The sequence below is a fragment of the Mixophyes fleayi genome, chromosome 2 (assembly GCF_038048845.1).
Source record: "Mixophyes fleayi isolate aMixFle1 chromosome 2, aMixFle1.hap1, whole genome shotgun sequence".
In the NCBI taxonomy this organism is placed as follows: domain Eukaryota; kingdom Metazoa; phylum Chordata; class Amphibia; order Anura; family Limnodynastidae; genus Mixophyes; species Mixophyes fleayi.
In genome coordinates this window covers 59,260,451-59,278,166 of record NC_134403.1, presented here as the reverse complement: position 1 = coordinate 59,278,166, position 17,716 = coordinate 59,260,451, and the positions used below count along the sequence as shown (strand labels likewise).

Here is a 17,716-nt window from a genome sequence, read left to right as displayed (position 1 = left end):
CCCATTATCCTGGTCTTAAAAGTTACCAGTGAGTGCTGGTAATCGGGATTTTCACCTGAGTGGTGTTAGTAAAAGGCTGCAAGACAGCTCAGTCAGTCTCTCACTGCCTGGGGACAGGGGCTGTGAGAGAGAGCCTGTACATAACTGTGCTGAAACGACTTTCTGTTTTGTCTTAGTTTGTTAATCAGGAGTGACCAATGTATAGTTAGAACCAGACGGCAATGTGTTTATTTTGACGTTTTCTTACTGAAGAAAACTGGCTAAGGCTAGTTGCACAAAATCTTTGGACTTGTGTGAAATCTCTTGGCTGCTATAAACACCAACAACCCCAGGAGATGGTACCGGCCCCCCTTACCTGGTCTCAAAATATATATATGTGTATGTGTTAATTGTTAAGTTGAGAAACACCCAGTCAATGATTGACTTGTGTGTTACTACAGGATCTAGATAAAACCAAAATTCATTGCATTTTTCTTATTAAACACAGGCTTAGATGTGAATTTTACTTTTCTCGCCATTGCGGTAATGTTCAGGGGGCTATTTTTTACTTCATGCCCTTCACATGGAATTCCATTGAACGTTTATATCGTACTTTAAACTATGTCCTATACAAGGTACATGCGCGGGATTAATGCAAGGTCTGAAAAAATCCTGCCCATATGTATTTGTTAATGTCTATGACAAGTTGCTATAACATACCTTCATAACAGCCTGGCAGAGATCTGTGTTATACTCTCTGGCTTCTCTGACACCTGTTGCTGATCAATAAGTGAATTGCAATCTGAATTTGTACAGCTGTAAACACCATTGAAATGGTTTGATTTCAGTTAATATTATTAATATAATATATATTTATTTTATAGTTATATTATGTTTGTATATTTATAAGGTGTTACAAAAACCTGCCTTTGCAGTGTTGAAGTTCAGCATATTACAGCAAGCAAAGTCCTGGACAGTTGAAAAAGCATAAATGTTATACTGTGCATAACATAAAGAGCAGAAGAGCTTGCAATCAAATTTAGAGGAGGAGAAATATAATAACGTCTGAGAAGAGTTTGCAGGGAGTGTGCATGATTAATACAGATGATAAATAAAGCAGCAGGCTGATGTGTGGTTGAGTGCTGAGGGAGACGTAGCGGTGTTGGGATATGGGAAGAGTGTAGCGGGCGATTTCTGTGCCGCAGAGAAGTCAAGTTACAGTGATACTTTTCATACCTTGGGGGGAATTCAATTGCAAAACAATCCGCGCAATGTGCCTCTGGAACGGTCGAGCAGATTTTTTTTATTTTCTTTTTACAGAAGTTACGGTCAGTTTTGGCCATGCCCCATAGAGGTGCGAGCAAAAACAAGGGTTACTTTTTACCTTGGTAACAATAAAACATTGCGGCTGCCCCTTAAAATGAAAAGTGTATAGTTTTTTGACCACTGACACTTTCACCCCACTTTACACTCCAATTTTAATGCCATTATTTGTCCGTAGCCTTAAAAGTCTGATCATAAAGGCTGATTTAAAATTCAGATTGCCCCTTAAGCAGGCTTGCAAGAAACTGCTAATACTTTTTCTCCTCAATCATGCTGCTGCAGGGCAAGGCTATACAAGTAGCTGAAATATGAACTATTTAACACAAGGTCACATAAGTCTACAAATAAAACGATTCCTTACATTAAAAAAAGTGTCAGCCGTAGAAGAAAGCACAGGTATGGCATGCAGCCACCTTTGCAGGAATAAGAAAGCATTAAAGATGTACATATTATATTTTTTGTAACTTATATAGTTGATTTTACTACTTGCCTTTTATCTTTACTACAGGCCGTCAGCTATAAATTCAGCACATTGACATACCTAGCTCACCTAGGCTCACCTCACACTGAATTATTATGTGTAAGGGAGTATTGGCATGGGATAAACCATTTTTATGTGTTTTTATTTTGGTGTAAAAAACATGTCTACACCTTTATATTTTCAATGTGGTGTTTATTTGATGTTCTGTACTAGATTCTAACCTTTTCAGATGTAAATTAATCATGTTTAGAAGTTGTCACCACCTTATGAGGTGCGAACAATAACGAGTGAATTAAGCCTATTTGCTCACAAGATAATAAACACGTTTTGTAGTTACATTGCTTTTTCCTCAGCCGCTTAAACTTTTCTATTGTAAATAAAGAGGCCACAAGGTTCAAACTTCTTATATCATGCAATCGTGTGTTGAAAAATGGGGATTGAATCACGCAAAAAGTTTTGTTTTTTTTTTAAAAAAACTGCACTTTAACTTAACCTTATACAAAGGTGCATGAAAACCCAAAACCTTGCACTGAATTGATTTGCTCCCTTAAACTATAATTTAACATTGGCGTGGATAGGTCACTATATGAACATCAGTCACTTTTTTAGCCAATGCAATCTGTATTTTTGCACAGTGAAAAGAAAAACATTTATTGATTTCCTGTTGAAAGGTTACACTCCAGTTCATTAAGCTGTGAAAACATACATTCCCAAACAACAATACTTTGGGTCATATTTGATGTTGTGGAATGTTTTTTCTGTTGATTTTTAGATGATCAAAGGCATTAGTTTATGTTCTCTTGGCCGACACATCCGTCTCACACAGTATATTTACCACTTAACACATACCCTAAATGTAGAGAAGTTACGTATTTGTGGACTTGTATCAGAATCTACTCTATGTGGATTGAAAGGTTATAACATAGTACATTGCTGCGCTTTTTGAAATACTGGATCTGGGTTGACCTGAATTTACTCTTACAGTTTCACATATAGAACACTACGAAGTGGATTATGTTAAAGTACGATATATATAATAAGCACAAAAAAAAACAGTGGTTCACCCAGGACATAGCATTTTATTCATGGCGTTTTGCTTTTCCCAGGCAGGTTTTCACCAGCTCACATTCAGTCTGTAGAGCTGTGACGTATACAGCTGGTGTAGTAACAAGCACTCTAGCCTAACACTTGTGCTGTCACATTGTACTTGTTCATAGGCTTCCTCTACACATCAGTTGGGAACTGTTCCCGAGAAATAAGCGACCTGAGAATTTCTGCCAGACACAGTTTCAGAGCAGGACAACAGAGAGCTATCAGCGTTAGACCATTAGGGGAGGTTGATTTGTACTGAATGAGGAATCTATTATGGATGGTCATATCTCCCTGTATTCACCTGCATCCTCCTATCATCAGCAGACTTAAATTACCTATTCATTCTCCAGCAGTGAGCGTCCTCTGATCTCCGGGCTCTGATCGTCCGGACTACTCAGGGGAGTGTTCTAAACTAGACTGCAGTTACTAAAGGGTGTTGTCCCAGTGTCTGTAACATTTACTTTAGTGTATTCTTTAATTCTCTTATTTAAAATTAAATAAAAAAAATCACAGTTCAAGGATGAAAAAGGAAAGCGAGGAAACCTCTTACAGAAATACAGAAGCATAGAACTAATCATGATCTAGTATTGCTTTGCAGAACACATAACGGAAAATTATTTAGTCCGTACATATGAGGCTTGGTTCTACAAAGACCACTCACGTAAGTAAAGTAAGACTAATGGAAAGCTCCATAATCGCTAAAGCTGTCAGTTCTAGCTAAGGACAATCCAGGGATCAAACCAAGCACAGTGCGGGATGATTAGTTTCTAACATACTAACCAGCCTCTCGCAGGCTATAATGTCATCTATTTTATCATTGACCTTAAAGATGGCAGGTCAGGTTTTACTGGTTAGCTATGCTCCACATAGCAGCAAATAGGCATTGAGTCTCCTGGGTCACTCAGAAGGGTCATCCAAGGTCTCAGCCGTATGTCGGTGTGAACATATCCCACACTATTTGGTCCCACTAGACATGTCCCATGTGGGTGAGGCCTGATGGCATCATCCAGCTCCTCCTCTGAGGCCTCAAAATACATAGCTGGGGGTACAGCAGTGATATACATTCCACCGGGTGAGGTTTTACATGGAATTTCCAGTTTTGTTTTTGTGAGAGATGTTGGGCCACAGTAGGTAAGTATGTAAAGAGTAGCTATAGTTGGATATAGGAACAGCATTCCAGGTAGATAAGTTACCTACTAGCCATGGTTCTGAAACTCTTATAAGTCCTTGAGATTTCCACACTGTAAGGATCACTGGGGGAGGGTCATGGTGATCAAAAATGGTTTCTTCTGAGAAAGTAAAGATTAGGTTTAAATTAGTATTTCTCTTTCATCCAGTCTGGGGGACACTGCTTACCATGGGTTGTGGAGGGGAGCTCGGGAGTTGGCACCTAGCTAGTTACCTTTAGCACTGCTGACAGACCCCTCCCCTCTACAATTCCCCTGCCTCTTCCTGTCAGTTTTTTTCTAGGTGCCCAAAGAAGTTGGGCTGCCTTTTTTTATGCTAGTGTTTCATAGATTTTATTTTATTGATTTTATTTGATTTTAAGTTAAATTTTCTTTATCTAACTTTTACTTTGTTACAGGACTTTTATTTTGGAAGCAGAGCTGGGAGTGTGTTCTACCATAGAGAACACACTCCCACGACAGCAGCACGGACACTGCTCGGTCAGATGAGAGCTGAGGGCTTTCGCTGGCAGAGTTTTTTAGTGTCCAAATTAGAGTGACAAGCAGTCTTTACGGACCAGTGTCACTCTTACAGCCTCCCTGATAACCAGCGCTGCCACTGCGGCATAGAGCGCCGGATATCGGATAATCAGCCGGCCGCCATCTTTAATTTTACAACGGAGCCCGGGCAAATTACTAACTAAAGAAGGGGGCAGACCAAGATCCCCCCTCAGACATAGGAGGGGGCATCGGGGTCCCACCGCTGCAGGAGACCTCGAATTTAGAGAATTAGAAGAGGGGCACTTACTATCTCTGTTCTAAATCGCAGTGTAAAAGTAAAGCTGCCCAGTATTTGTGTGCTGCGTGCAAAAGCCGTCAGTGTATCCCTGCGGCCAGCGTGCGCTCCCTCCCCGCGGCCAGCGTGCGCTCTCCCTCCCCGCGGCCAGCGTGCGCTCTCCCTCCCCGCGGCCAGCGTGCGCTCTCCCTCCCCGCGGCCAGCGTGCGCTCTCCCTCCCCGCGGCCAGCGTGCGCTTCCTGTGGCCAGTGTGTTCTCTGAATTCAAAGATAAATTGCATTTGCCCCTCTCGCATCACAACATGGTTTGTCTAGGTACAAATGTGCACTGTTTAGATGGATTTCCTCCTCACTCTAATAGAGGCACTGAGTGAGTGACCACTTATGATATTCAAGGCCAGTCTGTAGGACAGATATTCCACCACTTTAAAGGGCTACTAAACTCAGAGAACAAGTTCATACAATATTAGGTCATCTTGAGACATTGACAAATACATCATATATTGTCTGTTAAAGGTCCCTTGTTTGACCTACTGTTATGTGTAACCTTGTTCTACCTCTCTGTTACTTGTCATACTACACTTACTGATTGCAGTGACCTTACTACATGAAGTGTGATGTACTTCCCTTGTTGCTGGCACAGTGTTAGTATAAAACAATATTTTACATAAAGGGACTTGCATTCAAGGTTTAGTGGTCCTTTAGCTGAAATATATACAGATATGAATATGACTATAAAATGTCACATATCTAAGGGGTTAGCACTTCTGCCTCACAGCACTGGGATCATAAATTCGATTCCCAACCATTGCCTTATCAGTGTGGAGTTTGTAAGTTCTCCCCGTGTTTGCGTGGGTTTCCTCCGGGTGCTCCGGTTTCCTCCCACACTCCAATAACATATTAGTAGGTTAATTGGCAAATTAAATAGTCAAATTGACCCTAGTCTGTGTGTCTGTGTCTGTGTGTTAGGGAATTTAGACTGTAAGCTCCATCGGGGCAGGGACTGATGTGAGTTCTCTGTACAGCGCTGTGGAATTAGTGGCGCTATATAAATAGCTGATGATGATCTCAAGAACAATTGTGTTTTTGAATTTAATATGCTGTTAAAGAGGAAGAAACACTCCTCTGGCATAAAGGATTTGCTTAATGAACCATATGTGATGTAGCTATTTTAGTTTAATAAGGTTTGTAGCTTTATATTTCATTCTACTACTTTGCTTTTTTATGTTTTAGTTTTTATTCTAGCCATTCAAACTAAGGTACTTATTACATTTCTAGTGTGTTGTTATTAATCCACTATTGTTATCTTATCTACTGTTGGTCTACAGCGCCAAAATTGTTGTTCATCTCCACCCTCCCTCTCCAAGCAAAGAACCTGGACCGTACCAAACCAGCCGCTACTCCTACGTCAAGCTGTCCTTTAGAGAACATGGTCAAATTGAGGTAAATAGCCCCTACGCTGATTGTGAACTCATTCATTATTCAATACATGACCCTTTCATATTCCCATCTACATAAATAGTGTGTTCTTTATGTGCTTTTATATCGTACATGTGTTATTACAGATATTGACAACAGAAAATAATCCATTTTGACTGCTTATTATGGTTTGTAGTTTTGGGGTTTATTGGTTTAGTAATATTCCTTATAATAACCTGTTAGTCTCATGCATTTTTTAATTCTTTATATGCATGAGTCCCGACCACATTCTGGGCAGCTATTCTGCGGATCCATCAACACTTGGTAAAGCCTTACTCCCTCTGTGTCTTCATTCCTCTAATTTCAAGTATATTGCCGTGTTCTAGAAATCATTTTGTTAATAAAAAATCACGTCTCCTTGAGCTCTATGAATAATATTCTTAACACACATGAATGTGTCTGATAGCTGAATAAGAATGTAACTACCTGTCACAGTAATTATTGATCATGGGTTATTGGCATAACTGGGAATAGGGTGATCTATGAACTAGTATTTTATAATCTGTATATCTTGAGTCCGGATTAGAGATTGCTTTTAATCAGATTAGTTACTGCAATAGATATTGCACACAATTGACCTGTCCTCCTCTTGTACTTGGGTGCAGTTTAACCGACGACTATCTGAGGAGCTGACACAGAGGAGATGGGAACGAGCTTCGCCCTCTCTTCAGATGAGCAAAGGTCCCCAGGTAAAGCCTGACACCATGATATCCGAGCATTGTGGTGTATCCTGCTGTGCTTGGAATAAGTCATAAGATGTTTGTATTTAGCACTAAAAGAGGTGTTAGGCATATTATAAAAAAAAACACATAAATATAAGGGTAAATAAATGTGAATCTGCACAGTGTAAGTTTACAGCAAATGTGAAGGGCTAAAACCAGAAAGCAGAGAAGAGAGCTCTGCTCTAATGATATTACCAGAGGTGAATAGGAGAGAGCCACATGTAGTATTTAGAAATACTGATCCATTTAGTGCCTGCAGAGGTGAGTATTTGTTGTGACTATATTTATAGAATAGTTTCATGTACATAAAACTGACCATAATCCTGAAATTCCTTTATAGCAACAATATATTCGAAAAGGGTTGTGCAAAAGTGGACAATATACAACCTGTCCCTCTATAGCAATTGGGGGGACCCTCTCCTCATCTGGGCTGGTCTGGGCTGCTTCGATAGAGCGCTGATGCAAAGCAGTGGATGGAATGTAATGCCATGGTTTATGTGCTGCGTCAGTCATCAGTGCATTCAGTGACGGTGATTCCCGGAGCATATGCCAGTTTTTGCTAGGAGGGTAGTTTTATATTAGGGAGATAATCGTTTGAGTTGATATTGGCACTTATGCCTTTATTATAACTTTATATCATAAAAGCTTCAGTGTGAAGGAACTTATCCTGTCCACATCATGGAGTCTATAGACTCTAAAATCAAATGTATACTGTATAGACGTAGGCAAACCCATTTTAAATCGGCCAGGAAACCTTATTAATGACTTGAAGCAAGTAGTGTACATGTGCTGTAATCTATAACAATCATTTTAATGATGTCGGGGAAGTTGGTCTAATAAAACACTTGGTAAGACCTTTTCTTTATAAATCTCTAAGAACGGAGTTTGCTAAACACCAGTATAGGTCACTTCTGTCCTCTACTTCAGTGTGGGTGGCATTCATCTCTTACTGTATGTTTGTTGTAATAAATGACTTTTGTACTTTCACTCTGTAGCGCGTGCCTTCAGCAGGGGCGGATCTAGATAATTGGTGTACCGGGGGCGATTTAGGCCCCGCACCTTTTCTGCCTTCTGAGGCTGCCGGTGGCTGCACACTATGTGCAGGTCTGTTCTGTAGTGACAGTGGTCTGCCCGAATGATCTGATTGTGTTTAAAACACAATCAGAGCAGCCGGGCAGCACACTGTCACTGCAGAACGGACCTGCACATAATGTGCAGCCGTTGGCAGCAAGCCCCTGCTAGGGGGGGGCGATTGCCCCGATCGCCCCCCCCCCCTGGATCCGCCACTGGCCTTCAGCTTACATTTGGGTGCCTAGTACTATTACCTAACTGCAAAATCAGTCAAATGAGCTTAAAGTACATTTTAAATAGAGATAACTTTTTGTATAGCCTCTTCCCTTTCAATAGTTGCTGCACCCCATGTAAGCACATAATTCAGTAATTGTCATTATTACTACAGCTATATTTCTAGCAAGCTGTACTATAAAGAAGAACCTCTCCTGACTATTACAGTTGCTTGGCTTATCTCATCCCCTGTAAGCGCTTTATAATTCAGTGTGCAGCATTCTTTCTACTGTTTTCAAACCGTAGTAAGCTCTGTCCTTTTTGGTGGTCGGCAATCTCACCTCTTATCTTATATTACAACGGCTGATAAGTTAGGAAAGGTGCAGTCAGTGTTACCGTTAAGTCTTCTGTTAATTAAATAATAATGTTTTCAGGCCGGATATATTGTGCTCTTTCCCCTTTGTGTTGTATACTGTCCTTACCAAGTAAAGCTCCTCCTGTGCCCTTATAAGTTTACCTACTGCTAGGCAGCTCCTCTTCTTCATGGATAAACAGTTTGCCTGAAGCTGCACATAGCTGCAATTTCATATTTATTGGTGATTCACTACTTAACCACTAAACCCCCAGGGCATAAAGAAAGCAGAATTAACTTCAAATATCCTATTGTTTTTGAAGTGGGGATCTGAAATCTTCTGCAGATGTTCTATAAGACTGCAGATGGCAGTCATTGCTTATCTTTCATCCTAGCTCATGTATATTGCAGCTTGTGAAATGACATTTAAAGGGGAATTGCTTCTAAAGTTTCATTTTACCCAACTCCCCCCCCCCCCCCTCCCCCTCTCAAACTAGTAGCATTGTGGGGGCTTCAAGCCAGGGACCCCCACAGTTCTGAATAACTTGCCCACGACTGTGGTGAAAGGGTTCTTGTCCCCAATCTGAAGCTGTTCAGATTGTGAATGTCTAAGACAGGCGTGGAATGTACAGAGACAATGCTGTGTGCTGTATATGGTCAGCACCTGTGTTACACACTGACACAGCGCTGTGAGTATCTAACACAGGAGCAGAATGTACAGAGACAGTGCTGTGTGCTGGATATGGTCAGCACCTGTCTTACACACTGACACAGCACTGTGAGCATCTAACACAGGAGCAGAATGTACAGAGACAATGCTGTGTGCTGTATATGGTCAGCACCTGTGTTACACTGACACAGCGCCTCCCCTTTAGCTTGTCATCACTCCCCACGCCCCCCCCCCCAATAAAGCACAGTCCAACTTGTCTCACAAGTTGAAAACATAATTCCTGACCCCATAGCGAGAGTGCAGGTCGCAGCTCTTACTGCGCCTCTTTCATGTCACTAGAATATTGATGGACTACATACTAGGTCAGCTCACTGAATGTTTCCACTATGTGAAGGTTACTGGCCCGGTTTAGGGGTGTACTTATTTTTTTATTTTATTTTGACATAAAAGTGGAATTAAACATAAAAAACTAAGCCTTATTTTAAAACTCCATATTGAAAAGTATTTATTTTATATACACACAAGCTCAGCTTTTGTAGAGGGTAAGAAAACTGTATTTGTTCTGGACATAGGTTTAAATATTGTGATAGAAATGAAATTTAATTGAGTATATAAAGTATAATAAACACAACAGCCAGGGTTTGCTTTCTTGTCTGTTTGCTGTCCACTAGCCTTAAGAGCTGACATTTCTATGCTTTACTCCTCATCATGGGAAACGGCTCTCTGTGTTATCTATAGTCTTTTATTTCTTAATGATATAGTATTTTGTAGGCTATTTTAGAGGTCCTGAACAAAGCCTTTTTAGGCTTGTGCATTTCTACCCTGCACCCAGTACGTTCAGGTCCTCATTAGGGAAAAATCTAGTCTGCAAGTTATTCTGATTATGGGCAGTAAAGCATGAGAATGTCAGCTCCTAGGACTAGTGGATAAGAACCCAATAAGAAAGCCAGCTTGGTCATGGTGTACATTAATCATACATAGTGGTTCTGATATGTTCTTTCTTCACAACTGGAGTGTTCATTTTGTACAATTAGACAAATATATAAACTTACCCACACAGACACTTTATTTGTTTATGGTTTCCGAAGCGGATAATCAGATCCGTGCTGCCAAGGCGTGATATTACTCTGGCTGGTGTTTTATACAATACTCTAGCAGTTGATGAATATACGTCTACATCCTGCAAGGTATAATGATTTCTTCCAGAAAATGAAATTGCTCGGTGAGAATTATGTTGTGCTTCCTTCCTCTTTCCTTCTTTTCCTACAAAGGTTGGAAGAATAAAAGCTGTCGGGATTGTTGGCATCGAGAGGAAGCTGGAGGAGAAAAGAAAAGAGACTGACAAAAACATTTCCGAGGTCAGTGTAAATGTGTTTCTGTTCGTGGTCGGACACCTGCACATCCGGATCTCACTGCACTGTTGCTCATATAAAGAGGACGATGATTACTGTGTAACCAATGGTTTTGAATTTGATTAGGCATCTTGTAGCAATTATAAGTTTATATATGAAAATGTAATGCCATACATGACAGGATTATTATTGTCCTATAATCCTATATAATCATAGGCAGCACGTTGGCTTAGTGGTTAGCCCTTCTGCCTTACAGCACTGGGGTCATGAGTTCAATTCCTGACCATGTCCATATCTGTGTGGAGTTTGTATGTTCTCCCCATGTGTACATTGGTTTACTCCAGGTGCTCCGGTTTCCTACCACACTCCAAAAACATACTAGTAGGTTAATGGCTCCTATCAAATTGACCCTAGTCTGCCTGTGTGTATGTTAGGGAATTTAGACTGTAAGGGCTCTCGGCAATGCCCGTTAGTGGACTTGTAGGCATGAAGTCTATTGTGAATTGGAAAAATATAAAGGAACTTGCATCTAATGCTTCTTTAATGAGAACTGGTAGCGTTTGAATAATGCCTAGTAAACCACAAAAACAGGTTTTCTATGCTTCTTCTGCCCAGACGAGAGCGTAGAGAAACAGCGCACACTGTAAGCAAATGTGATGCTTGAGAGCTGGGCTACATACAGCTCTTTGTGCTGGTCCTGGTGGCTTCATTCAGTTCCACTGCTGAGCCGCCCAGGAGTGAGGATGGAGCAGTGTGTGAGCTGAGACACTGCATACAGCACACGTGCAAGTCTGGGGTTTATGTCTTCACTTGCATAATGCAGCATAGTGCATATATATGTATATAGGGTTTTTTTTCCTCTTTATCCAAAAACCAAAACGAATATCTTAGGCGCTTATAGAGTTAAAATTCTCAGTATTATAAGTTATCTCCCTACAGAGGGGATGTGCCAACACCCTCAAAAAATATACACATATTATAAACACCAGGAAGCGCCAAGTAATAAGTTCAATGTATAGAAACTAAAAAAAAAATACCTATCTATATAGATATATGGATAGATAGCTATAGATCGATAGCTCTAGAATATATATATATATATATATATGTGTATGTGTGTGTGATATGGAAGAATAATACACAGAGGACTACCAACTGCTTGCAAAAAACATAATTTATTAATAATTAGCTATGACATAGATTATCTCATGACCTAACCATGTACATACAACACTAAAAATAAAAACAAAAATCACACTGAAAAAATTGGAGTACAGATTACATGAGAAATGATAAAGCGATGCTAAAAACACAGTATTCACAGCTGCATAGCCAATGAACTGAGTGTGTTTTATAAGCAAATAACGTTAGAAGGGAGGCGAGTGGCCAGCTCACCTCACTACTTGTAGCCTTTGTTCTGTAACACAGTAATGTAGACTGTATTTAGTGGAGCACCTCGCTCCCTGTGCTTATAGTTATAGCGGAATACAGGGTCCGTTTGCCGATCCACGTTTGTTAGTAGGACGCAGATGATAATGGGTGTAAACAGAAATTCCTTCCCTTTCTGCAGGCGTACATAGGAACACATGGTTGGATAGGGGATCCCTTGTCCCCTCACTGTTATATATAATATATACATTTATTTCAGGTTCTCTTAAATTCCTATCTCTCATATCATATGTCATTTGTACAGGGCAGGTAACATGTACCTCTACACTCTCCAGGCTATGTAACGTTCTGAATCTTACCCCCTGTAGACAGTAACATGTTACCTGGTGTAATGTAACTGACACTGTGAGAAGTCCCCTGTGAGAGTATTCAGTGATCCAGTCTCTGGTATGTGCGTAATCTCACTTTACTGCATTTTTGTTATCTATCTACAATATAAGTACCCATGGACTACACTGATCTGTTCTATTAGGCTGCTGTTCTCTATATTACGAATAACTTTTTTGCTCTGCAGTTATTAATCTGTTTGGCAAAAGCTGTTTCTAGGTTGTCTCTTTTGTTTTACCAGCAACCTAGAATCCCATCCCTACAAAGTCATATACATAGCAACAGTGATGATATCAGAGGAAGGTTATTAAGCTTTAATAGAAGTATGCGTCATCCAAACCAATCGGGTCTTTTAGACATATACTTGGGTTTTATTTTGATGAAAGTGGCTGGGATTATAAAGTCACATTGTTTCAGTCATCCAGCAAAGCCAATGACGGTGTAGATGGATGATATATATTGATAAGTAGATAAAATATAACAGAAACAAATCTCATATAGATCTTGTTCACCTTGTTATTTTCAAGTTGTTCACGTGCTGCATTGAATCTTTTGCTCATTCATTATTCCTTTTCTTTCACTTCATTCATTTTAGAAATTGTCAACCGTGACTGAAACCAGTTCCGTGTTTGACGTATTTTAGTGCATGGGACACACAGCAATGCCAGTCATTAGGTATCTATCTATAAATACCAGTGAATCAAGCAAAATTTACAGTATTTGTATTACACTTCCTGTTTATTCACACAATATTTTGAGGTTTTGCTCTTATTCATTCACAGAATTTTCCTAATGCCCATTTTCCCTTAAATCCTGTCATTCCTGGGATTTTTGTATTCTAGCTTCTTTGTTCATCTGTTGTTTTCCATCAAATAAGTAGCTGTCGCAGCAATAACAATACCTACATTACACATTGCTAATGCTTGACACAACTTGCATTTGTGTGTCTTGTTTGTGAGGTAAAAGATTTGGAATTTGTAAACTAGTTACTTCATAACCGGCAATAACGTAAGCCAGCTCGGTGTTTCACACAGTTTAGTTTGTTGCTGATGGTATAGGAGGGTTAAGCAAATGTTCAGCTTCTTTGTTTAATCCAGGGCTCAACAGAATATGGCCGTGCGATCCACAGAAGTGGAAAGGACTTTGTGGGGTTATGGCTGCTAGTGTCCCTGTGCACAGGAACAGACATTTTTGCTGTTTTATATTTCTTATGGTAAAAAAGTGGTCGTGTGTGTGTGAAAGTGGCCTAGCTGGTGTGTGTCTGTGTGTAAATGGCCTAGCTGGTGTGTGTCTGTGTGTAAATGGCCTAGCTGGTGTGTGTCTGTGTGTAAATGGCCTAGCTGGTGTGTGTCTGTGTGTAAATGGCCTAGCTGGTGTGTGTTTGTGTGTAAATGGCCTAGCTGGTGTGTGTTTGTGTGTAAATGGCCTAGCTGGTGTGTGTTTGTGTGTAAATGGCCTAGCTGGTGTGTGTTTGTGTGTAAATGGCCTAGCTGGTGTGTGTTTGTGTGTAAATGGCCTAGCTGGTGTGTGTCTGTGTGTAAAAGGCCTAGCTAGTGTGTGTCTGTGTGTAAATGGCCTAGCTGGTGTGTGTCTGTGTGTAAAAGGCCTAGCTGGTGTGTGTCTGTGTGTAAATGGCCTAGCTGGTGTGTGTCTGTGTGTAAAAGGCCTAGCTGGTGTGTGTCTGTGTGTGTCTGTGTGTAAATGGCCTAGCTGGTGTATGTGTGTGTGTGTGTAAAAGGCCTAGCTGCTGTGTGTATGTGGGTAAATGGCCTAGCTGGTGTGTGTCTGTGGGTAAATGGCCTAGCTGGTGTGTGTCTGTGTGTAAATGGTCTAGCTGGTGTGTGTCTGTGTGTAAATGGCCTAGCTGGTGTGTGTGTGTTGAGGCGATCGCCGACTGGATTTGGGAGTGCGGGAGCAGCACTGTTGCAGGGAACCTTCTCAGTCTGCAGGAGTTGCTTAGAATCCTCCACATGGGTTAGGAAGATACAGCGCTGGCAGAAGGTATCTGTGAGAAACCAAAGAGTTTCCTCATAGAAGAACCTTGATGCTACACTGTGAGTTGCAGACGGCTTTGTGATTTGCCAGTCAGGCAGATCAAGTGCTGAAGCTATAATTTGAATGTGTGTCTATAACCATACTCCAGCATAGTAGGGATCTATTCCAGTAAAGGGAATAGAGGGATATGGATGAGTGTAAAGTTTCCCTAAAATTTTTTTGTTTTTTTTAAAGCTGGCTTTTGGCCATGGCTCTTAACTCTTGTAGGAATTGTTGAGCCCTAGTTAAATCTATGTGAGTTTGCAGTGTATCCTTCCTGTTGTGTGTCTTAAGAAATACAGCTTGTGAAGTGCTGCTAAAGTATACAGTAAGTAAGCTGAGTTGCGTGCCTGCAGGGCATGCTGGTTGGCGTGCCTGGAGGGCATGCTGGTTGGCGTGCCTGGAGGGCACGCTGGCTGGAGGGCATGCTGGTTGGCGTGCCTGCAGGGCATGCTGGTTGGCGTGCCTGGAGGGCATGCTGTGTATTTAATTTTCTTCATAAAGTTATGTCATTTGTTTTTTTATCCTTTTCTGTCTGGCCTGAGACGAGGGCTTTCAAAATTATTCATGGTTTTTTGGCATGCAAATCTGATTTATCTTATTATTACCAGAGTTATCAAACTTGCCTGATGTGTTTCCATCCATATTTGTTCAGTGATTAGGTCATGCTTACTTGCATGATAATGTGTTCAGTTATGGAATCTATGATCAAACAAATGAATTCAAAATATTGATATTGATATAAATACATATCTCTAACTGATATTCTGATACAATCATGAATGTGGCTGGGTTGATATTATTTATGTAGAATGCCTATAAGGCATGTTGTCTATATGCTGTAAATTCTAAAGTCTTCTAAAATCCTGAGAGGCAGTGTTGAAGCACAAGGTAGCGGGTGACATGGGACTGCAAAACACTGGTTGTTGGGGGTGCAACCATTTTTGGTTGTAATTAACCATTAATCCTTCACTTTTTGTACATCCAGTTTGTGAGACTGGCTAGCAAGTTTCAACAGTGTCCTAAAATATGTGGGTGTAGCTTCAGCTGCCTGTATTGGAAGAAGGATTGCACGATCCAGCTCTTCTTTATAACAGAGCAGCAGTGTAAAGTCAGGGTAAGACTGAATAGTGCATTTTATCTTCAACTTTCATATATGAAAGCCTCAATTTTTGGATAGAAAATGTCCGTCAGCAGTTTGGGTCCTACTAACCTCTAGGGGATTATTTTTCCCTGTGGTCCTTTTCCAAAGAAGCCTGGATTACTTGCATAAGGGTTTATTTAATAACATGACACTGTGAGCTCAAATCTGCTATTACGCATAGTAACCAATCATTTTTATTTTTTTGCAATTTATCTTTGGTAATCCAGAAAATTAATGGAAACATCTAGTTGTTAAAGCACATTTTTCCACATTGCACCATAATTTTAAATAAGACTTATTACATCATGCGTGAAACAATAAATTAAACATAATTGTCACATTTATTCTGGTGTTAACTGGTAAAATGCACTCTTTATTCTCAACATGCATTTCCTTTGCTCTTTTTAAGTGAGATGTGCTGGAGTAGCACCAGATCAAAGTATGTGGTTACAGAAAGAAAGGAAAAAGAAAAAAAAAAGCTGAAATGACAAAGCTTGCCATGTCAGATTTGCTTTCCTTGCTCTTAAGTTACCTAGGAGACTGCAAGCCACTCACTTAGACTGGCATTTGTACTGCCCCAGAGTGGCGAGTGGTAGTAAAGCACTGTGTTGGAAGTTTTTTAAAAATGGCAACTGTCAGAAAGATATATAAAAAAAAACCTAGAAAATAATCAGATTACATGCTGTATAAACGTGATTATTTTATAATTATATTATTCCGCATACAATGCACTGCCTGTCATATATTTTATGTCCGAGAGGGTGCTTGCTCTTCAAGGAGCTTTACTGGGATCATGTGGAATTACTTTTCTTACTTATATTGCCTCTATTACGGGTGCTATATATGCCTGCTTGTAATTGAGTTAGAGAAAGTTATTCAACTTGTTTTTCTGCATATTATGTTCCCATTCCTGTATCTTAAATACAAGCCTGGTGTTTATTTATAATAGATTGATTAACAGGACATTTTGCTATTTGAATAAATAGGGGGCGTCTGGATACAGTAGTTATAAGTGGTAATTAATGACTGAATGTAAAGGGCTCTTGCAGCTTCCTGCGTGGGCTGCGGGCTGCTGATAAGACCACAGTGCTGTAGGATTGTGTTTATGTGAGGAAGTTCCTGTTAGGTGTGTGCGTATTCCCTTTTGTCCTCGCTTCTCTCTCTTTCTGGGAGTGATGAGTTGGAACATGTTATTAATTAGTTTTAGGAAGCCTCTGATCTGTTAGCAAATCCCTGTTGTGAGATGACTCGGGGGCTAATTTAATTATTATTTTAATACACAAAACAATGTTGTGGTGTAACCCTTGGCAACCAATCAGAGATGAGATTTTATTGGTTTAGTGTAATGCAGTGTTCCACAACCGCGAGATGTTGCTAAAGTGTGCCGTGGCGCAGTGCTTCCAACATCGTCCACTGATGCTAAAAGCATTTTTCTAGCTGACGTTCAACACAAAAAAGTCATAAAACATTTCATCCTCGTCCTTTCTGCTGCTTTTGACACCGTCGATCATTCTCTTCTCCTCACCACCCTTCACTCCATAGGTCTTCATGAAACAGCTCTCTCCTGGTTTGCCTCCTACCTCTCTGGCCGCTCTTTTAGTGTGTCTGTTTCTGGCTCTTCCCCCCCTCTTCCCCTTTCTATTGAAGTCCCACAAGGCTCTGTCCTTGACCCTCTGCTCTTCTTTCTCTACACCACCTCTCTTGGTGAACTCATTCAATCATTTCACCTCCCAATTCCACCACTATGCTGATGACATGCAAATCTATCTTTCCACCCCTGGCCTGTCTCCCGCTGTCCTATCCCAGGTATGTGGGATAGGCTGTCTCTCTGCTGTAACTATCTGGATGTCACACCGCTTCCTGAAACTCAACATCTCCAAGTCTGCGTAAATCCATTAATTGGCTCCCTCTCCGTTTCAGAATTCAGTTCAAGCTCCTTACCCTCACTTACATCGCCCTTACCAACACTTCTCCCCCTTATATCTCTGACCTTGTCTCGAGATACATACCTACCCGGCCACTCAGCTCCTCCTCTGACCTTCACCTCAATTCACCCCTCATTACCTC

General features: G+C 40.6%; 1 protein-coding gene across 1 annotated transcript in view; it reads left to right on the top strand.

The window, feature by feature from the left end:
* Positions 1-17,716, top strand: part of VPS36 (vacuolar protein sorting 36 homolog) — a 34,655-nt gene that overhangs the window by 3,673 nt on the left and 13,266 nt on the right. The window contains exons 4-6 of the mRNA XM_075199051.1: positions 6,165-6,279; positions 6,921-7,004; positions 10,615-10,701. Of these exons, the coding sequence (XP_075055152.1) occupies positions 6,165-6,279; positions 6,921-7,004; positions 10,615-10,701 (286 nt within the window). The remainder of the gene's footprint in view (positions 1-6,164; positions 6,280-6,920; positions 7,005-10,614; positions 10,702-17,716) is intronic.